Raw genomic sequence first — 20,515 nt, forward strand, 5'->3', positions numbered from 1 at the left:
AAACCGTGAGAGAATTTGCCTGAGATAACAGTGGGGTTCCAAATCAATTACATCCAAAGATTTGACTTCGTCGTGCTATCGGATGTGCCCGTAGCATTAGAGGACCAATTCTAAATATCTGCGAGAAAGCAGTCCAGTTTATGATTGTTGCTCTGCAGTACTTGCGCTTGTAAAGTCCGTCCGTACACGTCGAGCCACCTGCAGCTGCACCTTGAGCCCTGCTGGAGACCGCCCTTCCCTGTCGGAAAGCGGTGATTTACGCGCGTAATTGTCCGCGAGAACGGGAGAGCGAGCACTTGATTTCGTATTGCTGAAGCAGCTCGCTTTTAGACCCGAACTAGCGCTACTTGACGAGCGGTATGTGCACCCCGCATCCGCGGTCTCAGCGAAACACGGCGTTTTCACTCAGGGGAGCACCTCCCGCACGGAGGATTTAACCCGACGTATCCGCGGGAGCGCGGTATTTCCCGCTGGGAAATGCGGGCTCCCGGCGGACGCGCTTTCTGCCCCTGCGGCCGTCGCGCCCGGGACGGCCGTGGGTGGGACCGACCTGCCTGGCTCCGTCCCTGCCGGGAGCGCCCTACCTGCGGCGGGGCGGCGCAGGAAGGGGGCGGCGCGGCGGGGCGGCGGTTCCGGGCACGTCGCGTTCCTCGCCGCGGGACCCACCGCGCCCCATGGCCGCTCCGCAGGACGCGCTGCCCCCAGGTGAGGCCGGCGCCGCGGGGAGCTGGGTGCGAGGGCGGGGGTGCCCCGAGGGGCGCCGGCCGCTGCCGGGGCCCCGGGGACTCCGGGACAGGCGGTGCGCGGGATGCGGCCCGCGGCGCCCGTCCTGGGCCGGGCAGAGCCGGGGCCGTGGCTCCTGGGAGCCAGGTGAGGAGCGTAGCCCCGGCCGGGCTGAAAAGAGTTTTTAAGTCGCTCCCTTCCCCCTCCGCGCACGCCAGTTAAGTATGGTAATAAATTATCATGTGCTCTGCTGATGGGATTTAGTGTAACTTGTCTTGTCAAGCCTGCTTCAGTATTAAGTGTGTAGTTTAGTTTGCGCTAGTTAACACGACGCTCAAATATACCTTTTTTAAAAATCGGTTTTTTAGAAGCCCAGAGCTCAGGTGGCTACGTTTATGGTAATGGTGCAAATGACTTTTAAGCACCTTACCTGTGGTATGCCAGCATCACAGATTTTTCCGTACCTCTCTGCTCAGACAGGGACAAAGTTTTGATTAGTTAACAGTAAACAAAAATGCACAAGTGCTGGTGGACTTGGGCTCTTCAGGATGCTGGTGTAATTTGCCATATCTTCTCCTCTTATTCAAATCTGAATTCACATGCCTCTAGTCAAAGCAACATTTTTTATTTGTGTTTAATCATAGAGTTCATCTTTATGAGCAAACATTAGTATTAGAGTGATTACTTGTTTAAGTTGTGCTAGGTTAAACTATTAGTGTGGATGCCCAGCCCTTGTTGGAGTCCAAGGCTAGGGTAAGCCCCCGACAGCCTTGGTGTGAAAAAGGTCTTATGTTCATGGTTGAACTATGTAACTACAGCCAGCTTTAGGTGTTTCACTCACTACTGGTGGTGTCAAGACTGTATTGCAGAGAAAAACTGTAACAGGGCAATACTTGTCTCCGCTGCTTGGTGCTTTGTGAACCCCCTCCTGCTTAAAGGCCAAAACGCCAAGGTCTCAAAAACTCACTTTTAGACTTCCTTCCAAGGCAAGGGTGAAAAGCAGAAAAACTGTTCGCACTGGTAAGTGCAGAGCATTGCATCCCCATTGCAGTAGCAGTATTGAAGAGAGGCAAAAGGTGGTCATTGGTGCAAGTCTTGCTGCTCTTCTTGCAGACTGGTCATACTGGGTGGGCCCTGGCAGAGCTGTGGCAGCTGCTGAGCACTGTGCAGGTGCTGTTTCAGGATGCAGAAATGAACAGAAAGGAACAACCACTGAACCTGATTTATATCTGTCCCAATGTCCACATGCTGATTTATGTCCATCTTGGTCAACTCACTTGTGGCTCCCTGCAGAAGTGTGGGGAACTAAATGTGGTCCAGTGTCTGTATCCTCTCGGGGCGAGTACTGTGGTAGTGATTTTGTGAGGTAATGTTGTTATGAAGCTGTCTGTCAAAGTAACCATGAAATCAGACAGTCAGATGATAGCCTCAGTTCCCGTTGGCCTTTCAGCATGCAATACTGTGGATGGTTTAAATCTGAGATAAACTTTTCTCCCTACTGCTTTGTGCACCTGTGTCCAGCTCTATGACACGAGCTGTGGAATGTTGGGACAGAGGCATGTGGGAATGAGAGAAAGGACATTTGAATTACCTTATTCACAATAAAATACTAGGTATGTGGTTTTCTGATTATCTGCCTCCTATGAGGGGTCAACAAGACCCTGGTGAATCATCTGCAGCCCAATATGTGGAGTCTGTAATCTTGGGTGCAAATATTCATACACATACATGTCACTTATAAGAAAACTGGGGACTTGGTACTGCTCTGCAACCTAAACAAAACAATGGAAATTACTATTCTTTATAAAGAACTATTAAATAAAGGGAAGCAATTGAGATATAGGAAATGAAATACAGTTTTAAAATACTTTCCAGGATGGATGCTAAGCAGGAAAGATGGAGATTCCCATGATGGTGTTTATGTGTGAGACCTAGAAAGCAGGAATGAGAGGTATACCCTTATACCCCATCATCTCTTGTAGAGATGCCCTTGGGTCTGCCAAGTCCTTGTTTCAAATGCCTGTATTCTCTGAGCTTCTCCAGTTTTTTTCAGTGCTTCCCTCTGGATTGTGGAAAGTAAGTTATCAGTGTAAAAATACCTTGGTGGTGTCATGGAGATGTAACAGAGAATAAGGGACAGAGCCCTTATGGTAGCTACAGTAGCCAGTGAGGTTCACCAAGGCATGGACGATCTGTGGGTCTGCTTTCATCTGCCTCAAGACTCCTCTTACATGGGAAAAAGTTGCCTTTTTTTTTTTTTTTTTTTTTTTTTTTTTTTTTTTTTTTTTTTTCTTTTCTTTTCTTTTCTTTTCTTTTTTTTCCCTTTATCTAAGAATTTGTAAGGAGGAGCTGAGGAGCTGAAAGGCCTCCAGAATAAACCAACTGCATGCTTTACCACTGGCTTTGAGTGGAAAAACAGTGAGACTAGGGATGCCTGGTGTGATGTTCATCCCTAGAGCCTTATCTTTGGCTCCCAGTGCCCCCTTGTTTTTCAGCTTTCCTTTACTGGGTGGGCTTCTCTTTGCCCAGTTCCTCTGCAGCTTTCCACTGCACTTCCCACTAGGAGTCTCTGTTTTTGGCCCTACCCTCAAGCAGTGTCTTATGCCAGTTTATTGTATTTTCCCATCCAAATGACTCTCAGCCTCTCTGCATTTGAGAGTTTGTGCTGACTGCTGCTATCAGGACAGGCTTTATCCAGAACATGTTGTTAATACCATGTTTATGGAGCAGGGATTTTATATTTACCAAAAAAATACATGTGACAAGAACATTGAGGTTTCGTTTGTTTGTTTTTCTCTTCTGCATATGGCTTCCTAATTGGCACTGTGAACAATGCTTAACTGTGTTTTCATAGGCCCCTGCCTTTTTCAAACATTCATTGTGCAAGACTGTGCTCAGCCCTTGTCATCTACCCCTCTGGTCATGCGCCACCTGCCTGGACTGTGCCTGTGGATTTCCTGGGGGCTGTAGCACTGAGAAAAGCTTTACTTGGAATCTTGGGGACACCCAGGAACTGCTGCTGGTGGGGCTGCCTCACAGAAACAGGAGGGAGAACAACTCTGTCCTACTGCTGCCACCATTTTTATTTTCAGTTTATTGTGCTGTCTTGCATTGGTTAATGCTCCAGCTTGTTCTTTTGTATTGAGTGGATTTTTAGGAGTGGGTCCCCAAATAAGCAAACATGCTAAATTTGAGCTGGGTGGAATAAGGTCTGTGTAACTTCTGTTCTGTTTTGGGCATCAATGTTTATAATGTGTGCTTTGTAGTTAATTTCTGTGATTCTGTTCTAAATCTACTGGTTTTTATATTCCATAGAAGGTAATCACCAAATACTGATTTACAATCATCTCTTACTGGTTGCAGCTGAAAACTTGTGTACTTGCTGTAAGTGACTTTTAGAGTAAGAGTGACAAGAATGAAGATTTTACCAGATAATTTAAAATGGTTTTCAATTTTTGAAAACATTTATACTTATCAACAGAAGAGATTTCTGAAAAATATGACAAAATAATGTTAAATTACAGAAGTAGTTTTGTGAATCCTGACTTCTGTATGAGATTTGTTTCAGATTCTCTGTGCATTTGTGGTCAGTGTCCCACTAGTATTTGTCAATTTAGCCATCGATGCAGAGGGGTTAACATTTCATGATTCATCTGCAGGTACTTGGAAGATTTATTTTTTTATTATCTTCATATTAATATAGTTTAATTTTACTGTTCTATTGTAAACAAATAATTAATATTTTGCTCAAATATTTTTAAATTAGTATTTTCAATTTTCTATTGTAATTTGGTGTTCGTTATAGTGTTAATTTTTGTTGTGGTGGGTATGTTTGTTTCCTGTTTGAATTATTTCTTTGACGAAAAAATTGTCAGTAGGAGAACAGAACTTAGCTTTTAGAAAATGTACTGAATTTTTATTATTTATTGCTGACATGTTTTGTGATTTTTTTTTTTTTTCACTTAATATAGTTTAGGATCTTAATTTAAGTCTATCTTTTGTTGGGGTTAGCGTTGGATGTCCTTATTACATGTAGTTTCTCATCTCTGTGCTAGTAGTTCTGACATCTTCCATTTTGTCATGTTTTCTTGTGGAAATAAGACATAAAAATATAAATGGCTGCATAGTTGGGTTTTATTTTGGTCAGACAAAGAAGCAAAATATGAATTGCCAGAAATACTTTGATTATGCAGTGATAAAGTTTTCTTTTTTTCTGCAGATCATGAAGCAAAAGAGCCAGTGGAGGATACGGATCCAAGCACTCTTTCCTTAACAATGGTATGTATTTCTGGTCTAGAGCAGTTGAAATCATTACAGCTCTCTATGGCTATGTAATGCCACAGTGAGAAAAAACATTCAAGGATGCTAACTCGAACTGTGAGCGTGTATACAAGATTTTGCTTATGTGTATGACTGCACAAACAAACTTTAATTTACTAACCTGTGCAGTCAAAGTGTGAATAAAAATACCAACAGGTGCATCAGCTGAACCGGATGGTATTAACAGCGGAGCTGTCCATGGGATAACCTCCAAAGGCGGTGGCAGTGCTATCTCTTTAATTTAAAAAAGTCCCAACAACTGAGAAAAATTGGTGCTGATCTTCATCTGTCTACACAGTTTGGATGGATAAAAAAACGCACCTAGGGCTTAAAATTTCAACAGTACTAAGCTATCATTACTTGCTGGAGCTGATTTGAGGTCATGCAAAGGTAGGATCTAGGAGCAGTGCCTTAGGCAAGCCCGGCTGAGCCTCGGGAGGAACCAAACCACGCCCTCTGGTGCTTGCTGGCGCACGAGCCCTGCTTGTGCCGGGATCTCAAACATCCCAGGCTCCTGCCGAGGTGGGATTAGAAGTAATACGAAATTCTATGAAAACTGTTTAGAATGTGGCTTTGTATAAGAGCCACACCTACGCTGACGTAAGGGCGAGGGCCACAGGGAAGCAGGTAAGTTTCGGATATCGTAAGTTAGGTCACGCCAAGGAATCAGTAGCTGTCTCCTTAAACTCGGTAATAATAGTTTCCTGTTTCATCTTAACCAGCTATGTAAATTTAGAGCAAAAGGGGAAAATATTTCTTTTTCTTTCAATGCAGTAACATTTTATTAGAAGCTTAATCTGCTAAAAGAGAATTGGCAGCCATGTCTGTTACTCCTGGCATGCATTACCTTTTCAAGATTAGCTTGCTACTTCAGTACAAAATTTCTTTCCTAAACCCTGTTTCTTCACGAAAAATAGCTTTAAAATACTGTAGCAAAGCAGCAATCTCTATTACTTCTTCATGTGCTAATCAGTTGTGTTAGTAACATCTCAGTTCCCACAAAAGTGTTGCTGTATGTGATGGTGAACAGATCAACTTGTAGCAACTTGAGAGATACAACTATAATTAAGCATTTACAAAAGTACATAAAGAAAGAGTATATAAATACTCTTTCTCCAGCACAATTACACGCAAAATAACAAACATCTGTGTTTCTTGCCTTTTTGTGACAGACTGAAAAATATCCTGTCCAAGACACAGGATTACCTAAAGGTAAGTATTGTGAATTCTGTCTATTCATATATCTGTGTTGCTATTGCAATAAAACCAGTGGTGTTACCCAACAGATTGAAATACTCATACTTTTTGCTAGATATTTATGTTTTAAATGCAATGCCCTCTTTATTTTTAAGGTCAGTTTGGTGTGTATATCTAACTTCTGAAATTTCCTTCCCAAGTTTAGTTTTGATCTAAAAGTCACTCTAAAACTATCATCAGAAGACCTGGGTTCTTGATCTGAAAGGAAAATACAGTGGTGCCATAGAAAGACGGGGTTCAGACAACAGATGGTAGAGACATCATAATGTTAGATGGTGACTTTGAAGGGACTATCGGTGCCTTTATGTTGTTAGAAATACAATCAAGAAATACCTTTCAGGCCTTTTGCCTCTGACTGCATTCCCAACCTTATAACCTTCAACTCTTCGTGCCATCTTTTACCTTCAGCAGGTGTTAATACCATCTACTGGGGAACCTACTATTAAGTCCACTCTGCACAAGTTCCCGCCTTTCTTTTCGAAAAATTGAGTGAGGGAGTGCAGGTTCTGAAGAAAAATACATGGATTACAGTGTGAATATCCTCCTTGTGTTTCCTTGACATGTGGGGTGGGTATTTTGTTGTCATCCCAGGCTTCACCATTGACTTTTGTCCAGGAATGCACTGGCAGGGGCTTGGTTGAGGAGCACTCTGCAGGTAGTGAGTTCTCCATCCTGTGTTGCACAGCAGGTCTGCAGTGGGACAGACAGAGGAAACCAGGCTTGTCACAATGGAAACTTCTGCTGAGGAGTGGGAGCAGTATACTACTGGGTTTAAAGAAAAGTTGGAGATTATTCTGGGGCTTGAGAAAGCCAGACAAGAGGAAATGAGCACTCTTCAGAAGTGTTGCTCAACAGGGAAGGATCATGTGGGATGAAGACTATTTGAAGTCATAAACTAGTTTCTGTTTATTTGCCAGCAGGTGGTTTGGTCCTTCAAAATTGTTTATTAGCACCAAAGCAATTACACTGGAACATTTTTTTCCAGTCCTGTTTTCTATTTCACCTGTGACATTAGATCCTCCTCAAAATTAGTTAGATAAATTCCTAAATTTCAATTTTTTCAGGGTTGTTTGAAATCCAAATTTGCATATTCTAAATGCACCTAATTTAAAAAGGAAAGCTAAGACAAAAGTAGAAAGGTCAGCACTTTCTGTAAAGAGGAAGTGCACTTGGTTTATATTTAATTTTCATTTTTGCTTCCTCTTAGTGTAAGAAGATATAGTTACTAATACAGCTTGACATTTCCCCTTTGAAGTTGAATGTGATACAAATACGTCTTAGCTTTTTGTTCATTTCTATGAATCTAATTCTTTCTCTGAGAATGGCTTTTCATAGTTATTTCTATAAAAAATACAAACTTAGAATTATGAGTCTGTCAACTAAATATTGTATCAGATGTGCTGGTCTGATTCTGTATAACACACAATTATGTGTGTTTCAGATTTAATGGTTGAACAGACAGTACGTTGGTGAGAGGGGCTGTCTGTTGTTTTTATTGGTTAATTAATTAATGGGCCACTTTGGAGCCATAACTTACTAAAGTTCTTGGCACCCTCTACTAATTATGAAATAAAACAGAGTTGAGGGAACTTTTTATCTTGCAGAGGTCACCTTAGTGTTTAGCATGATTAGATAATAATTCTGTTTTCACTCAAATTTAGAACAAATTTCACATATAATTATTTCCACAGTTTTGATGCCCATGCTCTGCATTTTCAGATAGACTTTGTTTGGGTTTTTTTTGTTGTTGTCTCTGGATCTACAGTCATAAAGAACAATGATGATCCTCTACTAAACATTGACATTACTGGCAATGAAATATCTTTCAACAGTTTTATAAAACCAGACAAAGAGGAGAATAATGTTTTTTGGTTTTCTTTTTCTTGCAAGGATAAATTCTTTGATTCAGATCAATTGCTTGAGTGAGTTAAGAAAATATTGCTTCTTTCTGTTATGTGATGATTTATAAAGATAATAGAGGTTCTTCAATGAAATCTTGCCACTAAACAAACAAGTGGAAACCTACCAGCACTACAAATGTGGTCACCCCATGAAGTTTTCTTGTGTGTAAAAACATGTAGAATATAACCCTTTTAAAGCTCTTGTTGATGGTTGGTCAGCACCTGATTGAGGGGAATTATGCAGACAGTTTGATGAGGAGGACCTTACTGCAGAGTGAAATTTGTCCGTTTGCACAAGATTCACAAAGGGTTTATGTATCTCTTGTATCCCATTTTGAGGGCTGAAGTGATGCTTGAAAGGTTAATAGCATTTGTGCAGTACTAGGGAATGCTGTGCTTTTCAGTGGACTCCAGGGCTGTTGATAAACACACTTTGAAATGGATTATTTCAGTGCTTCAGCAAATTCCTGTGTAGTAGAAATCAGTAGGATGAGTCCAGTTCACAAAGGGGCAGAATAAAAGATAAATATTTATGCAGTACATATTTTAACTGTCATTTTAAGTGTGATGAGAAAAGCAAAACAAAAATTAGAGTGACTTGTGACATCTTCAGCCTACTTGGTTGTATTGGTTCAGTTAATATTCTGTAGTCAGCTTTCTGAAAGAACAACATGACTCTTGCTTTAAAAATAGTGTGATGTTTGCTTAGAAAACATCTGCTACTCTAATATCTAATCTCCTCAAGGATTATATTTCTTCTCACAGTTGTGCTCTGCATGATTGTTACAGACTCTGCTGATGTAATACTTTGGGCTTTTAATCTAGCAATTCCCAGGTTTGATCATGCTATGGAGTTAAATTTTCTATGTTAGACACCTGCACTATTATTTATCTTTGATAGTCTTACTATTTAAATTTGTGTGTGAGTGGAAGACCAGTGTTTCACACTCTTTGCCTTAGATGAGGAATACCTAACAGATCAAGTTACTCTGGAAATTGCATCTGTGAACATCAAGACCCTTACATCAGATTCTGGCCTAATCCAACAGGTAAGAAAAATAATACTTGAATGTGAACTAAGTTATTACTGCTGTTAATTAAGTATGTTAACAAATAAGTATATTTTCAGACTATATCTGGAGAGCACAAAATTATTCAGTAAAACAGACCAGAAATTTGCTTTCTTTTCAAGAGTTCAATGAAGGGAGCTTTTGTGGAGAAGAGTGGAAAAAAAAAAAAAAAAGCGATTACTTTATCATTAACGTGTACTTTTTAACTTTTTAGTTTAAATAGGTTTTGATCAATGTACAGATGTTCTGAAGAAGACCCAGTAAAGAGTTAAAGTTTTGTCATTCATGCTGTCCCTCTGGTGAAAATAAGGCAGAGAAGAAGTGAAGAAATAAAGAATCCTAGATTTTGCCCTTAGGGAGGCATTAGATTGTTTTACTTTGATTTTGGGACACTGCTCTTCCCATAGTTGAAACACTGTCCACTTTTTGTGAAATCTTACATTGCCATAGGAAGGGCAATGCCGACTGACTCCCATGCTCCATGGTAATCATCTTTCAAATGAATGTTATTTGCTGAATTTCAAATTGATTCTCTTTGGGTTGAGCAGAAAACTTGGAGAAGAGAAATGAATGAGCATTTTCCAGCAAGATGAAGAATTAAAAGGAGTTCCTAATGCCAGAGTCCCAGCTGAATTCCATCAGAAACAAACATGAGTTTGGTATGCATTTCACAGATGATGGAGGTAACTGTTCCTTACCATCATCAAGAAGAGAGCATTTATTGGCAGTTTAGAATCACTGTAAAGATAATTCGGCGTATTAGGGTGGTAATGGTTCCACAGAGCTGGATAACTTTCTGCTTATCTTCAGACTGTACATAAATTTATGGCTTTGATTAGACCTGTAGAGGAGGATTGGATCTTCATTGTGGGCAGAAAATATTCTTGCTTAATGCCTTCATTTCCCTGGCAGTAACACTACATTGTCTTATTGCAATTACATTACAAGAAAATGATCTTGAATAAACCTGAGTGCATCTGACTTGATAAATTGGATAATGTCTGATCAGTAAAAGTATGAATTTTGAAAACAGATGTATGGTACAGGTAAGTATCGCTGCTTTTCTTTGTACTTTTTGCAGTACTACCCCCTCTTACATTTTATGCCTTATAAGGCATGTATAATGACATAAGGACACTTAGGCATTTGCTTTCACATAAGGTTTGAACTTCAATGAATTGATAAAGTCTGGGAAATGAAGGTCAAGACAGCACTTAAGTGAACAGTATCTGTTTTGGGTGGTGGGGTTTTTTTTTGTTTGTTTGTGGGGTTTTTTTGTTGTTTTTGGGGGGGGGGATTGTGTTTTGGGGGGCTTTTTTTGTTGTTGTTTTTTAATTTGCTTATTTGTTTCTTGTGAAGTAGATCTCTGGGGAGGCTGAGCTGTCCTGGGAAGTTTTTCATTCTCCTCAATGAGTTACCCTTCTGGGAATTTGCTCCTTGAGGCTCAGTAATAACATTCTGCCTTTTTCAGGAATTTGTGGGAGTGGAGACAATTGCTATAATCAGGAACTTCAGATTTTTTTTTTTTTTACTTTGGGTGGTTACATGTTGCCATGAAGGCCAAGTTTGTGTTTAAAAAGGTCTCTCAAGATAAAGCTGTGATGGTAGAAAAGTAAACTACTAGAAGATAATGGCAAGGCTTATTCAGTTGCGATTGGCATGTGCAGTGTTAGATCTCTCTTGAGCAGAGCAGACATTTTGATGTTGCATGTGTGGTCCTGCAGTTTTCAGGGAGTAAAGAAATACTGAAAACAGTATGCAAATTTTTCCTTTCTTAACAAAGTCTGTAAATATTTTGGAGAGGGTTCACCTTCTTTATAATTAGACTGTGAATGTATGCAAGTTCACCACAGCAACTGAAACTGCCTGTATTCTATTTTTAGTGGATTTCTTAGTAAAGAAGGTGTAGCAGGTAGGACTAGAGTATCTTATTACACTATATTGTTACGCACATATTGAGTTTTGTTTGTATGCACAACCTGCAAAATTAAGAAGCTTGCTGTTACAGTTTTGGAAGAATGACAATACAAAAAGATGAACAATACTTCATTGCAGCTGTCTAAGGGGAGAATCACCTTCTACTTTCATCTTTAAATCCTCAACAAAAGAAAGCTGTTTCACCTGGCTCCACACCTGCATAGTTAAAGTGAGGGCAGCTGCAGCTTCCCTGTAGTTCTATAATTAAGGGGCTGTCCTTCCATTTTTTAGAGGTTGCTAAGTAGTAGAATTTAAATGTTACAATGTGCGTTACAGTTTCAGGCTGCTAAGTTATTTCATTATGTTTGATTAGCAGATGAAACACCACTGAGGGTATGTTAATCTCAAATAGGAGGAGGGTTAGATGTGAGCCGCAAAAATGTTCACATCTACTTTGTCCACCTTAGCTTGTCTAAAAAAGCTTTGTATGTACGTAAGGAAGTTTGTAAAAAAAAAATTCTCCACTTTGCTTAGATCAGCAAAACACTACCTTACTGCCATTTGTTACAGGCTGTTTGTTTATTTAATTGCAAAACATTTAAAAAAAACCATGTCTTGGGCGTTTAAGAGAGAGTTAGTCAAAAGATGCAAAGCTATAGCATATCATTAATAAAAATGCTGTTGTTCAGTGCATACAACCAACAGGGCAGTTTTATGAGCCAAAGCATGGAAATGCCGCCTGAAAAGACTGCAGATTGTCAGCAGTTCCTCAAAACTATATGTATGTTCTCTGTCTGACTTCACAAGTAGCTTGGGATTCTTTTAAGTAATCTCCTGCTGGTCGTAAATTAGTCAAATATTTATTCTGGTATTCAATTACATTGTTTTATTGTGACTTTATATTTGTTTTCTGCTTTGTAGCCAGAAGACAAAGACACACAAAACCATACTGACGAATCACTTTCAGGTAATATGTCAGCTTTATTGTTCTCCATATTTTAGTCCTAGGTTTTATTTGAAAGTGCTTTTTTAAAAACTGCTATTTGTCATAACAAATAACTGCCTGGATAATTACTGCTTATGGAGCTCATTTAATTACCACTGTCATTTACAGCTTCCCTTTGTTCTAAGAGGATGGTGATCAATAATGCAGGCCATACAATATATGCGAGTTGGGCTTTCCAAATACATTTAGTACCTCTGCCTTTGGAGAGATGTGGGAAATCCAGGCATAGAAAATTCTCAAAGCCTTGTGCATGTAGAATACAGGGTTCGATCAGAGGTCTTGGAATAGGCTTCCAAATTTAGAGACCACATGCCAGAATGTGAGTTTGTAGTTTAGATAGAAACATATTAAGCTAGGTCGTGGAAAGTTTTAGAGGTCAAAGGTTAAGATATAGAAGTAGTTATAAAGGTAAAAAGAAGTTTTAAGATATAGTTCTATAGGATTGTGTGTCACTGTATGATTGGATAAAATTGTCCCTGCTGAGACAGAGATGTATAAGACAAGTTAATTGGTGATTGGTGTGAAAGTAAAAACATTCTTTGTGGCAGTAGTTTATTGGCGAATTAACCTTTAAAACCACTTGCAACTTGTGATCCTGCAACTGTATTTCAGCTATGGCTGACTTCTTACTCTAAAATCTTAGGACCTTTGAGGCTGATGTTTATCTGAGTCATAAATTGTTTTTAGCCCACCAGTGGTCCCATCCCTTCATTAAGGCGTCGATAATAAGTAGAGAGCAGAAGCTGGCAGTAGGCTATGAATGCTTATCCCATCATTGTGTGAGTTCTGCTGGGGAGGGCTGTGTGTGTGTGATACACAGTTCTCTTAGTCTAACAGTAAGAGACTAAGAGTTTCCTATTAGTAAAAAAGCTTTTCCTATCACGTAGCATTAGGATCGTGCAATTAGTTGGGTAGTGCTTGTCAGCATCTAACACAGGGGCACCTTAGAAAAGCAGGAATCTTTATGATGCTTTTGATAGTCTGCCAGATGGTATAGCACAAGAAGCAGGTTGGTTTAGTTTTGTTTACTTATATCTCTGCCCTTTTACAGAGGTGTTTTCTTTACCCCTTCTTCCCTGTTTCTGTTGGAGGACAAAACTTGCCCTGGCAACCAAGCCAGAGAAAATAAGATGACATTCAGATAGGGTGCTCTCTTGCCCTCTAAGTGCAGCCAGAAATTTGATTGGATTTTATTCATTTTGCCTTGTTTGTATAAGTAAAGGTTGGTATGAATGATGCAAGAAAGTTTTGTCTCACTTCAGCAAGAGCTCAGAGTGCACAAGAACAGAAGAGTTAACATACATATTCCTGTAGAGAACAGCTGCAAGGCCTGTGGAATACCTGTGAGCTAAGATGTCACCAGAACATGTTTCCCTTTAAGAGGGAATCTAAGCATTTGTATGAAGTTATGTGTCTTCGGCAGCGTTATTGCTGCACGTCTTAACTTGTTGAAAACTTCAGAAGTTGTCCTTGGCTTGCTAAAAAAGCAGTCTGGTGAGCAATGTTACAAAACTAACAATAGCCTGTTCTTACTTCAAAAATAAAATCCAGCATGCACGCAGACATTATGTTCTGGAATTTTCACACAATCTGACAATAATTACTGAAAATAAATAATTGGTGTTAAGAAAAGGAGCCACAAAATCCCACAAACAAACAGCCTTAACAGATGCTGTTGTCCTTATGAGTAAGTGGCACTAACTACCAGATGTGTCCTTTGCCAGGGATACAGTTCAGGCCTCTGATACAGCACTTGTAAATTGTGTGTCACTGTTTTCTGTTGTTTTTAATCATTAATTTGATTAAAATCAGCCCCTTTTTCAAAGAGTTTTGTCTGAACTAGGACTAGCTACTTCCCTGTTTCAAGCTGTAATGAGACTGGAGCACAGAAACTTCAGGAAAAGCTTCTAGGTGTGTCCATTATCTACTCTTTGGAGATGCCAGATTCTCCCTGCTTTCAGAAAGGAGCAGGGAGAGTTAAGGTCGTATCTGCAGCCAGAATGCTCAGACCATGTCCTGCACCGTTGCAGTGTTAAAGGTCTTGGTATTAGAGTTTGACTAGAGGTGTGACTCAAGCTGGTTTCTATGTGGTTTAAGGGCTGTTAATATATAATGTAGTCTTGATAGCGCCACATTGTTCCCAGTTTTGGGAAAGGTACTGACTGTGGTGTGTAGGAGATTTCTAAATGGCAATTTTCAGTATTTAATGCAGATTTTAGAACATATCACCACCTCTTTCCAGCAACTTGGTATTTTAGTTTTTCTCACACATGGAGGAGTATGCACTTTATTCGTTTTCATTATGTATATTTAAAATAGGCTTTGTTGGTAAAACAGGGGCAGTTTTTATTGCAAGAACCCTTACAAAGCAAAGGAACATACCTTTTTATTATGTTAAAGTACTGGATGTTAGTTGTGTTGGGATCTGTCAGCAGAGATTCTCCTGGTGCATGTATTTCATGTTGTTGTGAAGGCAGAAGCTCAGAAACGCAAAACCTTTTCCTTCATTCCAACACAGGTACACAAGTGCATGGAAGGCACACGTAATCCTGTTGGTGATCTAAGTGGGCGTTATGGCAGATTCAAGGAAGCGACATTGGGGGACTGTCCTAGCTCACACACTGCATTGAATCCTGTGTCTTTTCTGTAAAAGTATAAATATGGTACTTTCATAATTATGGTCTTTTCAATTAAAGCCGCTTTTCATTAGACTGTAGTGAAGAGAGACATTTTAGAATGTTAATTTCACGAGTTCTTAATGAGGAGAGGCATTGCATATCAGTATTCTGACTTTTTCAGAAGCAATTCAAAGCAACTCCTCAGGCCTTTAGGCTTTTAACTTTTTGTTCCCGGTGACACCACAGCAATAGAGCCTAATTTCTTCCCATGTAATGGTTTTCACTGCAGATCTCAAGAAAACCTGCAAGGAAAACGTCACCTGCTCCTTGTGCTTATTCCGTGCGCCGACCATCAGTGACATGCTCAATGATGAGGACTTGTTGTACACAGTGAGGCTAAAGCTGGATCCCTGCCATCCAACAGTGAAAAACTGGAGAAATTTAGCAAGCAAGTGGGGGATGACTTATGATGAATTGTGTTTCCTTGAACAAAAGCCCCAAAGTCCCACCTTGGAATTCTTGCTACGGAATAGTGACCGGACTGTGGAGCAGCTGATTGAGCTCTGTAAATTTTATAAGAGAATTGATGTTGTGAAAGTGCTTCTGAAATGGGTGGAGGAGGAATGGCCCAAGAGAGGGAACAGAACTTACCAGAATGACTTCTAGGTCAAAGAAAGTTGTTAGTCTGTACGTGTTAAATGCTAGCTACCACTAATACGTTGGAAGTTTCCCTTGCAGGAGAGAGAAAGTACCCTCTGAGGGTTTGTATACTGTGTAAGCTTTATCTACTGTATACACAAATGTAAGCTTTATGCCCTCAGGGTTGCAAAGATAACCTTCCAAAAGTGGACGGACTAATCCAGGTTGTGTTCTTCAGTCTGCAAATAGCTTTGGTTTCTTTGCTGCTGTTCACAGCCTTCCTAAAAAGAAAACAAATGAAAAGGCCATACCACTTGTTTTAGTGCAGCAGTTGTGTACCATATCAGTTGTGTGCTGTTGCTATTGGGAAAGCCACAGTTAGCAGGCAAGTCTCTTGGCCTTACTGGTAGCCCTTCCACAGTCTTGTATGTTCTACCTAGTACAAGATGAGGTGAAATCTATTTCTTCCTTTTTAGTTGTTTTTTAAGCTTTGTGACACTGTTTTTGGCACAGGAACACCTCAGTGTTCCAGGCAGCAATTTGGATCTGAATGCTACAATTAACTGAATATTCAACATCACGTTTGAGCAAATTAAGTCTCTTTTATGAAAAAAAGTAGACATTAAATAATAACAGATGTTAAACAAAATAGTTACATGCTACTACATCATAGGCCATATATTTACTCTAAGAAGAAATCATACAATTCAGGGAGACTTTTCAACCCATAACCTTTAGGGGCCAAAAGAACCACTAAAAGGCTCTATGCTTAAAATTACTTTCCAAAGGTTTAAAGACAGTTCACCCTCTGAGTGGATGTATCAAATCCCTCTCACTTTGCAGTGCGAGATGATGGCACCACAGGGTATTGTTAGTATAGACTGTAACTTCCCTTTTCACAGGCTGTGGTTTTCTTTACAGTCCTGTGGGTTGGCCTTACTTTCTGTCCCACACCGAGGCAGTTGCAGTCTTGTGTGAAACTAGCACTATATATTGATTAAAACCACTCTAATGGAAAATGAACAGCTGAATTCGCCGACAGCCCAGGTGGATGGTTATTAAAGCACTTACAGTGGTTTAGACTGATGGGGTTTTTAGAGGGATTTTGATACTCTGAATGACTGTTTACATTTTAAATGTTTCAGAATCTGCCTTTTTCCTACCAATCTTCTGACATCTCAGACAATGTAGTATGTACATAGGTGTATATACCAAAGCACTGGTCAAGATGTGGGGCAAAACTAGGATGGGGTGCAGGTTGATACACTGTTTACTTTTCTTGAGTAGAAATAATAAGAATTAGTAGCAAAGCTGAGGGATGTCTAATACTGTATGCTGAGTTTCTTACTGTAAGAGATTGAAAGGGGACCTCTAGTAATACTTTACTATAGATACTGAGTGATATGCTTACAGAGGAGCTAGAAGTGAAGACTAACATTCTTGATGTCAGGCATTTGTTCTGGGCTGACATAAAATTAACTTTATTTTAGTGACTTCAATAAGCTGAAAGTCTTGTTTCAGGGTAAAAAAAAAAACCTAAATTTGAGGTTTGAATTTTTATTTTTTTAGAAAAGACTGGGATTTGTAATTAATTTTTAAACAATTCCTCAAAAAAAAGCTGCTACTCTTTAGAACTCTAGTTTTCTAGCTGTTTTTAAGGAGGAAATTTTACTGCTCTGTGTTGTTAGGGCTTTGGTTCAGGTGTTTAATGGTTCTCTTCTAAGAGTGGGGTTTCCCAGCAGATGTCTGTCAGCTTGTAACTTTTTCAGATAATCTACTGTGCTGAGTTAGATGCTCTAGATTCAGCTTTGGGGACTAATGCTGCTGCTGGGGTGCTTGCTGCTTTCACTTCCTACAGAGGCATCCACAGCCAATGTGCAAATAGCTCATAATGCAGCTTGTCCAACTTAATTCCCATACCTTGGGCTGACTGCATGCGTGATTTAGGATCATATGTCTGTATGCACACAGCTTTTCCGTCCCATAACACACCACAGGTATATCTGTGTGGTGTTATAATATGCTGTGCTTTGGTAGATCCAGACTAGCCAGGAGCTGGAATCCTCACTGAAGAATCAGAATGGGAATATGAAATGATGCTGTAGCATTCCTAAATCAATGTGTTCAACTGAAATCTCCCCCTTTTCTTGATTTCTGGGTAAAACTTGTAAAATTCGTCTTGTGAAGATGAGTTTGATCTCTTGAAGCTCTTCAAAAGTCAATGTCAGATGCAAGAGTTCATGTCATATGGAAATAAAGCTGCTTGTGAGAATTCATAGGTGGATTCTTTATAAATTCAGCTCTGAAAGTTGAAAATGTTAGCCTTAAACTTCACCACACACTGGATTGCTCATTGCTATACTTGAAATACTTTTTTTCCTCCTTGTATGGCATAAATGGAGATGTATACACTCTTTTTTTAGTTTTATATCTGTTTACAAGATATTGGTTCTGAGTGTTCAGTTCATTCTTATGTCTTCTGTTATAATGTGTACTATTTTTAGAAGAAATATAGTTGTCAGTTTGACTTGGTTGTGTTTGTTTTTATTACAGCTAGAAAAATAGCTGTTTTCCTTCTCACCGGTCACCTTGGAATTACTGAACTATCAATTAGTTGTTCGGTGTAAAAAATACCTTATATATGAAATTCTTGATGCATTAAAGCACTTAGGTTTGCAACACATACTGCTGTTGAAGAAAGGAAGATGCATTTTTTTTAATCTCTTCCATATGAAAAATGAGTTAATTTTTGTAAGATGATGAACAAAATATTTATTTAGAAACTTGTAGCTGAGTTACTGACTAAGAGAGATATGACACCTGTATGGGGTGAACTTTTCATGAATTAATAACCAGTCTGATAATGGACACTAAAAAGGCTGTACTAGGCTATCAGTTTCATTCTGTTATATCCTTTTTCTATTCCTGTATGAGACTTGCTCTCCCTTCAGGGATTTCCAGTTTTTTGCCTGCTGTCTCTGTGCCTGCAGCATGATCAGTGGCCTTTGCCACCCATTTTAGCTTTTGTGAAGCTAGCAAAATCACTGTATTATTTCATTCCTGCAAGCTTATCTAAGATACAATGAGCTTAATAACTGTTCTTCAATAACAAAGTTACGGTGCTGCACTCCAGGAGAACCTGGTTTTCCTGTGTGGACAACTATGGGGAATCCTCAGCAAAATGGTGACAGGGTCCAGTTGCCTTACTCTGTGCATGCACTTCCCTTGGATCTGTACAGAGGAATGCAGGATAGGTTTGGGACTGTCCTTGGGAACCTACCATAAAGGATAGGGGTAGTCAGTGTGGTCCCAGATGCTTGCTTTGAAATAACTTGTACAGAATCTGTAAACCAAAGGTTCTTCCTGAACCAGTACTGAAAAATGGAGAGCTGCAGCTTGGCCTGGGCAGTGCTTTGTGCAGGAGACTTCCTATCTTTCACTGTCTCAAAAGGCCTCCCACAGTTCCAAGTCAAGCTGTTAGCAAGAGGAAAGAAATGTAAATTCTGCCTTATGGTTCTTTAAGGTAGGGTAGTACTCATGACTTGTGGCCAGACATAGCTGGAAATTATTTGTCAGACAGAATTGTTTAAACAAGGTCAAAGAAAGTGCATGGCATTTATAATAACTCAAAGAGCAGCCTACTTATGTAATTTTTGCAGCAGATCATGTTCTTCTGTCCATGAAGGCAAAGCAATTAGTTGTTCATAACTACTTTCAATATATCTCGTAAATTTTAAAATTTGGCTCAGTTTTGGACAGAAGGGCAGAGCACCATTAAATGTGGATGTGAGCTTGTTTTGACAGAAAAAGTGCTTTTCCTAGTCCCTGAGTTCAGCTAGTCTTGATTCCATGGCTATGGCCATTTGGCCTTAAGTGGACAGGGAAGGTACGGATCTACTGGTCAGACAGGCTGAATATCAGCAGCACTAAAAGAACTTCCTTTGAGAGGTACCGTAGTATTTGCCTGTATTTTGGCCAAGGACAGAAACTGACTTCCATCTTACAAGAAACTGATGGTAAAGAGAAGTTGACAGCCTTGGGAAAAGTGTTGCTGTAGCCTCTGTTAGGGGCAGAGGGGCAATTAACAGCTGGGTATACTTGATCTCTGTATTTTGCCTTTGTAAAACAGTGATTCTTGATATCAAAGGCAGGTCCTTTGAAGTCCTTTGATTTGTTATTGTGGTAATGATAGTTGCCTGAGATTCTTAAATGAGAATGAGCAGCACAAGTCACTTGGCTAATAAATGTGTTCTGTGTATTTATGGACAGCAAGGGGTGGATACACAACTTTAAGCAATTTCACATGAATGTGTATTCTTTTTTGATTATGAATTTGCTTTAAAATTACCCAGTATTTAATTTGGGAATGTTTTTGGTCTCAAAAAATAACTGACATTTCCTGTTGTTGATGACATAAATATATATATAACATAACTAAAAAGTTCCTTAACAGAAAGAGCGAGGATAAGAAAGGAACACCCAAATCTTTACAGTTGTAAAAATACCTTGATTGTAAGCTGAGAACGTATTTTTGTCTTTGCACCCAATATATGTGAGGTTCCCCTACTTCATTCACAATCCCATGAACAGTTTTGGGGTTTTTTTTGGTCCTTATTTACTTTAACCTCTGCTTTCTCTGAAGCTGAGAAGTTCACTGTCTCAAAGGTCTATTGGAAGCCTGATCCTGTCTAACCATCAGCAAACACCTACCATCTCGTGGTGAGAGGCGATACTACAGCCCTCACACTCCGCCCTTGAAAATGAGGAGAGCTGAGTGCCGGTAAGCTCATCTGTACCTGCAGAGACCCAGCAGGGATATCCAAGAACAACTGCCATGAGGATGGTGAAGGTGGAGTTCTAGGGATCTTGGGTTTGGTCACAGTCCCCAGTTTGGAGAACATCACACAGTCTTTCCCTTTGCACAGATGTGTGATATTTCCTGGTTTATATCAGGAAATACCTTTCCTGGTTTTTATTCAGTCCCTATATTCTCAGTCCCTACATTCAGGCAGGGACTGAATCACTTTGTGCGGATCGTGGCACAACTGCCTGGGGGTGGAGGTG

At 39.8% G+C, this 20,515-nt stretch overlaps 1 protein-coding gene across 1 annotated transcript; it reads left to right on the forward strand.

Moving 5' to 3' along the window:
* The first annotated feature begins 590 nt into the window (after positions 1–590).
* EDARADD (EDAR associated via death domain) lies at positions 591–15,647 on the forward strand. The gene is made up of 6 exons (XM_040058363.2): positions 591–705; positions 4,943–5,001; positions 6,216–6,255; positions 9,162–9,250; positions 12,110–12,155; positions 15,102–15,647. The coding sequence occupies exons 1-6, from the start codon at positions 675–677 to the stop codon at positions 15,476–15,478; spliced, it is 642 nt and encodes a 213-aa protein (XP_039914297.1). The 5' UTR covers positions 591–674; the 3' UTR covers positions 15,479–15,647.
* Positions 15,648–20,515: the final 4,868 nt, after the last annotated feature.

This window comes from Hirundo rustica, chromosome 3 (assembly GCF_015227805.2).
Source record: "Hirundo rustica isolate bHirRus1 chromosome 3, bHirRus1.pri.v3, whole genome shotgun sequence".
NCBI classification, from domain to species: Eukaryota; Metazoa; Chordata; class Aves; order Passeriformes; family Hirundinidae; genus Hirundo; species Hirundo rustica.

Excerpts from the sequence above, each read along its gene's own strand:
- EDARADD (XM_040058363.2), top strand. The coding sequence starts at position 675 with ATGGCCGCTCCGCAGGACGCGCTGCCCCCAG. Across the intron at positions 706-4,942 it reads GCAGGACGCGCTGCCCCCAG|ATCATGAAGCAAAAGAGCCA; the intron begins GTGAGGCCGGCG and ends TTTTTTCTGCAG. Across the intron at positions 6,256-9,161 it reads AGACACAGGATTACCTAAAG|ATGAGGAATACCTAACAGAT; the intron begins GTAAGTATTGTG and ends TCTTTGCCTTAG.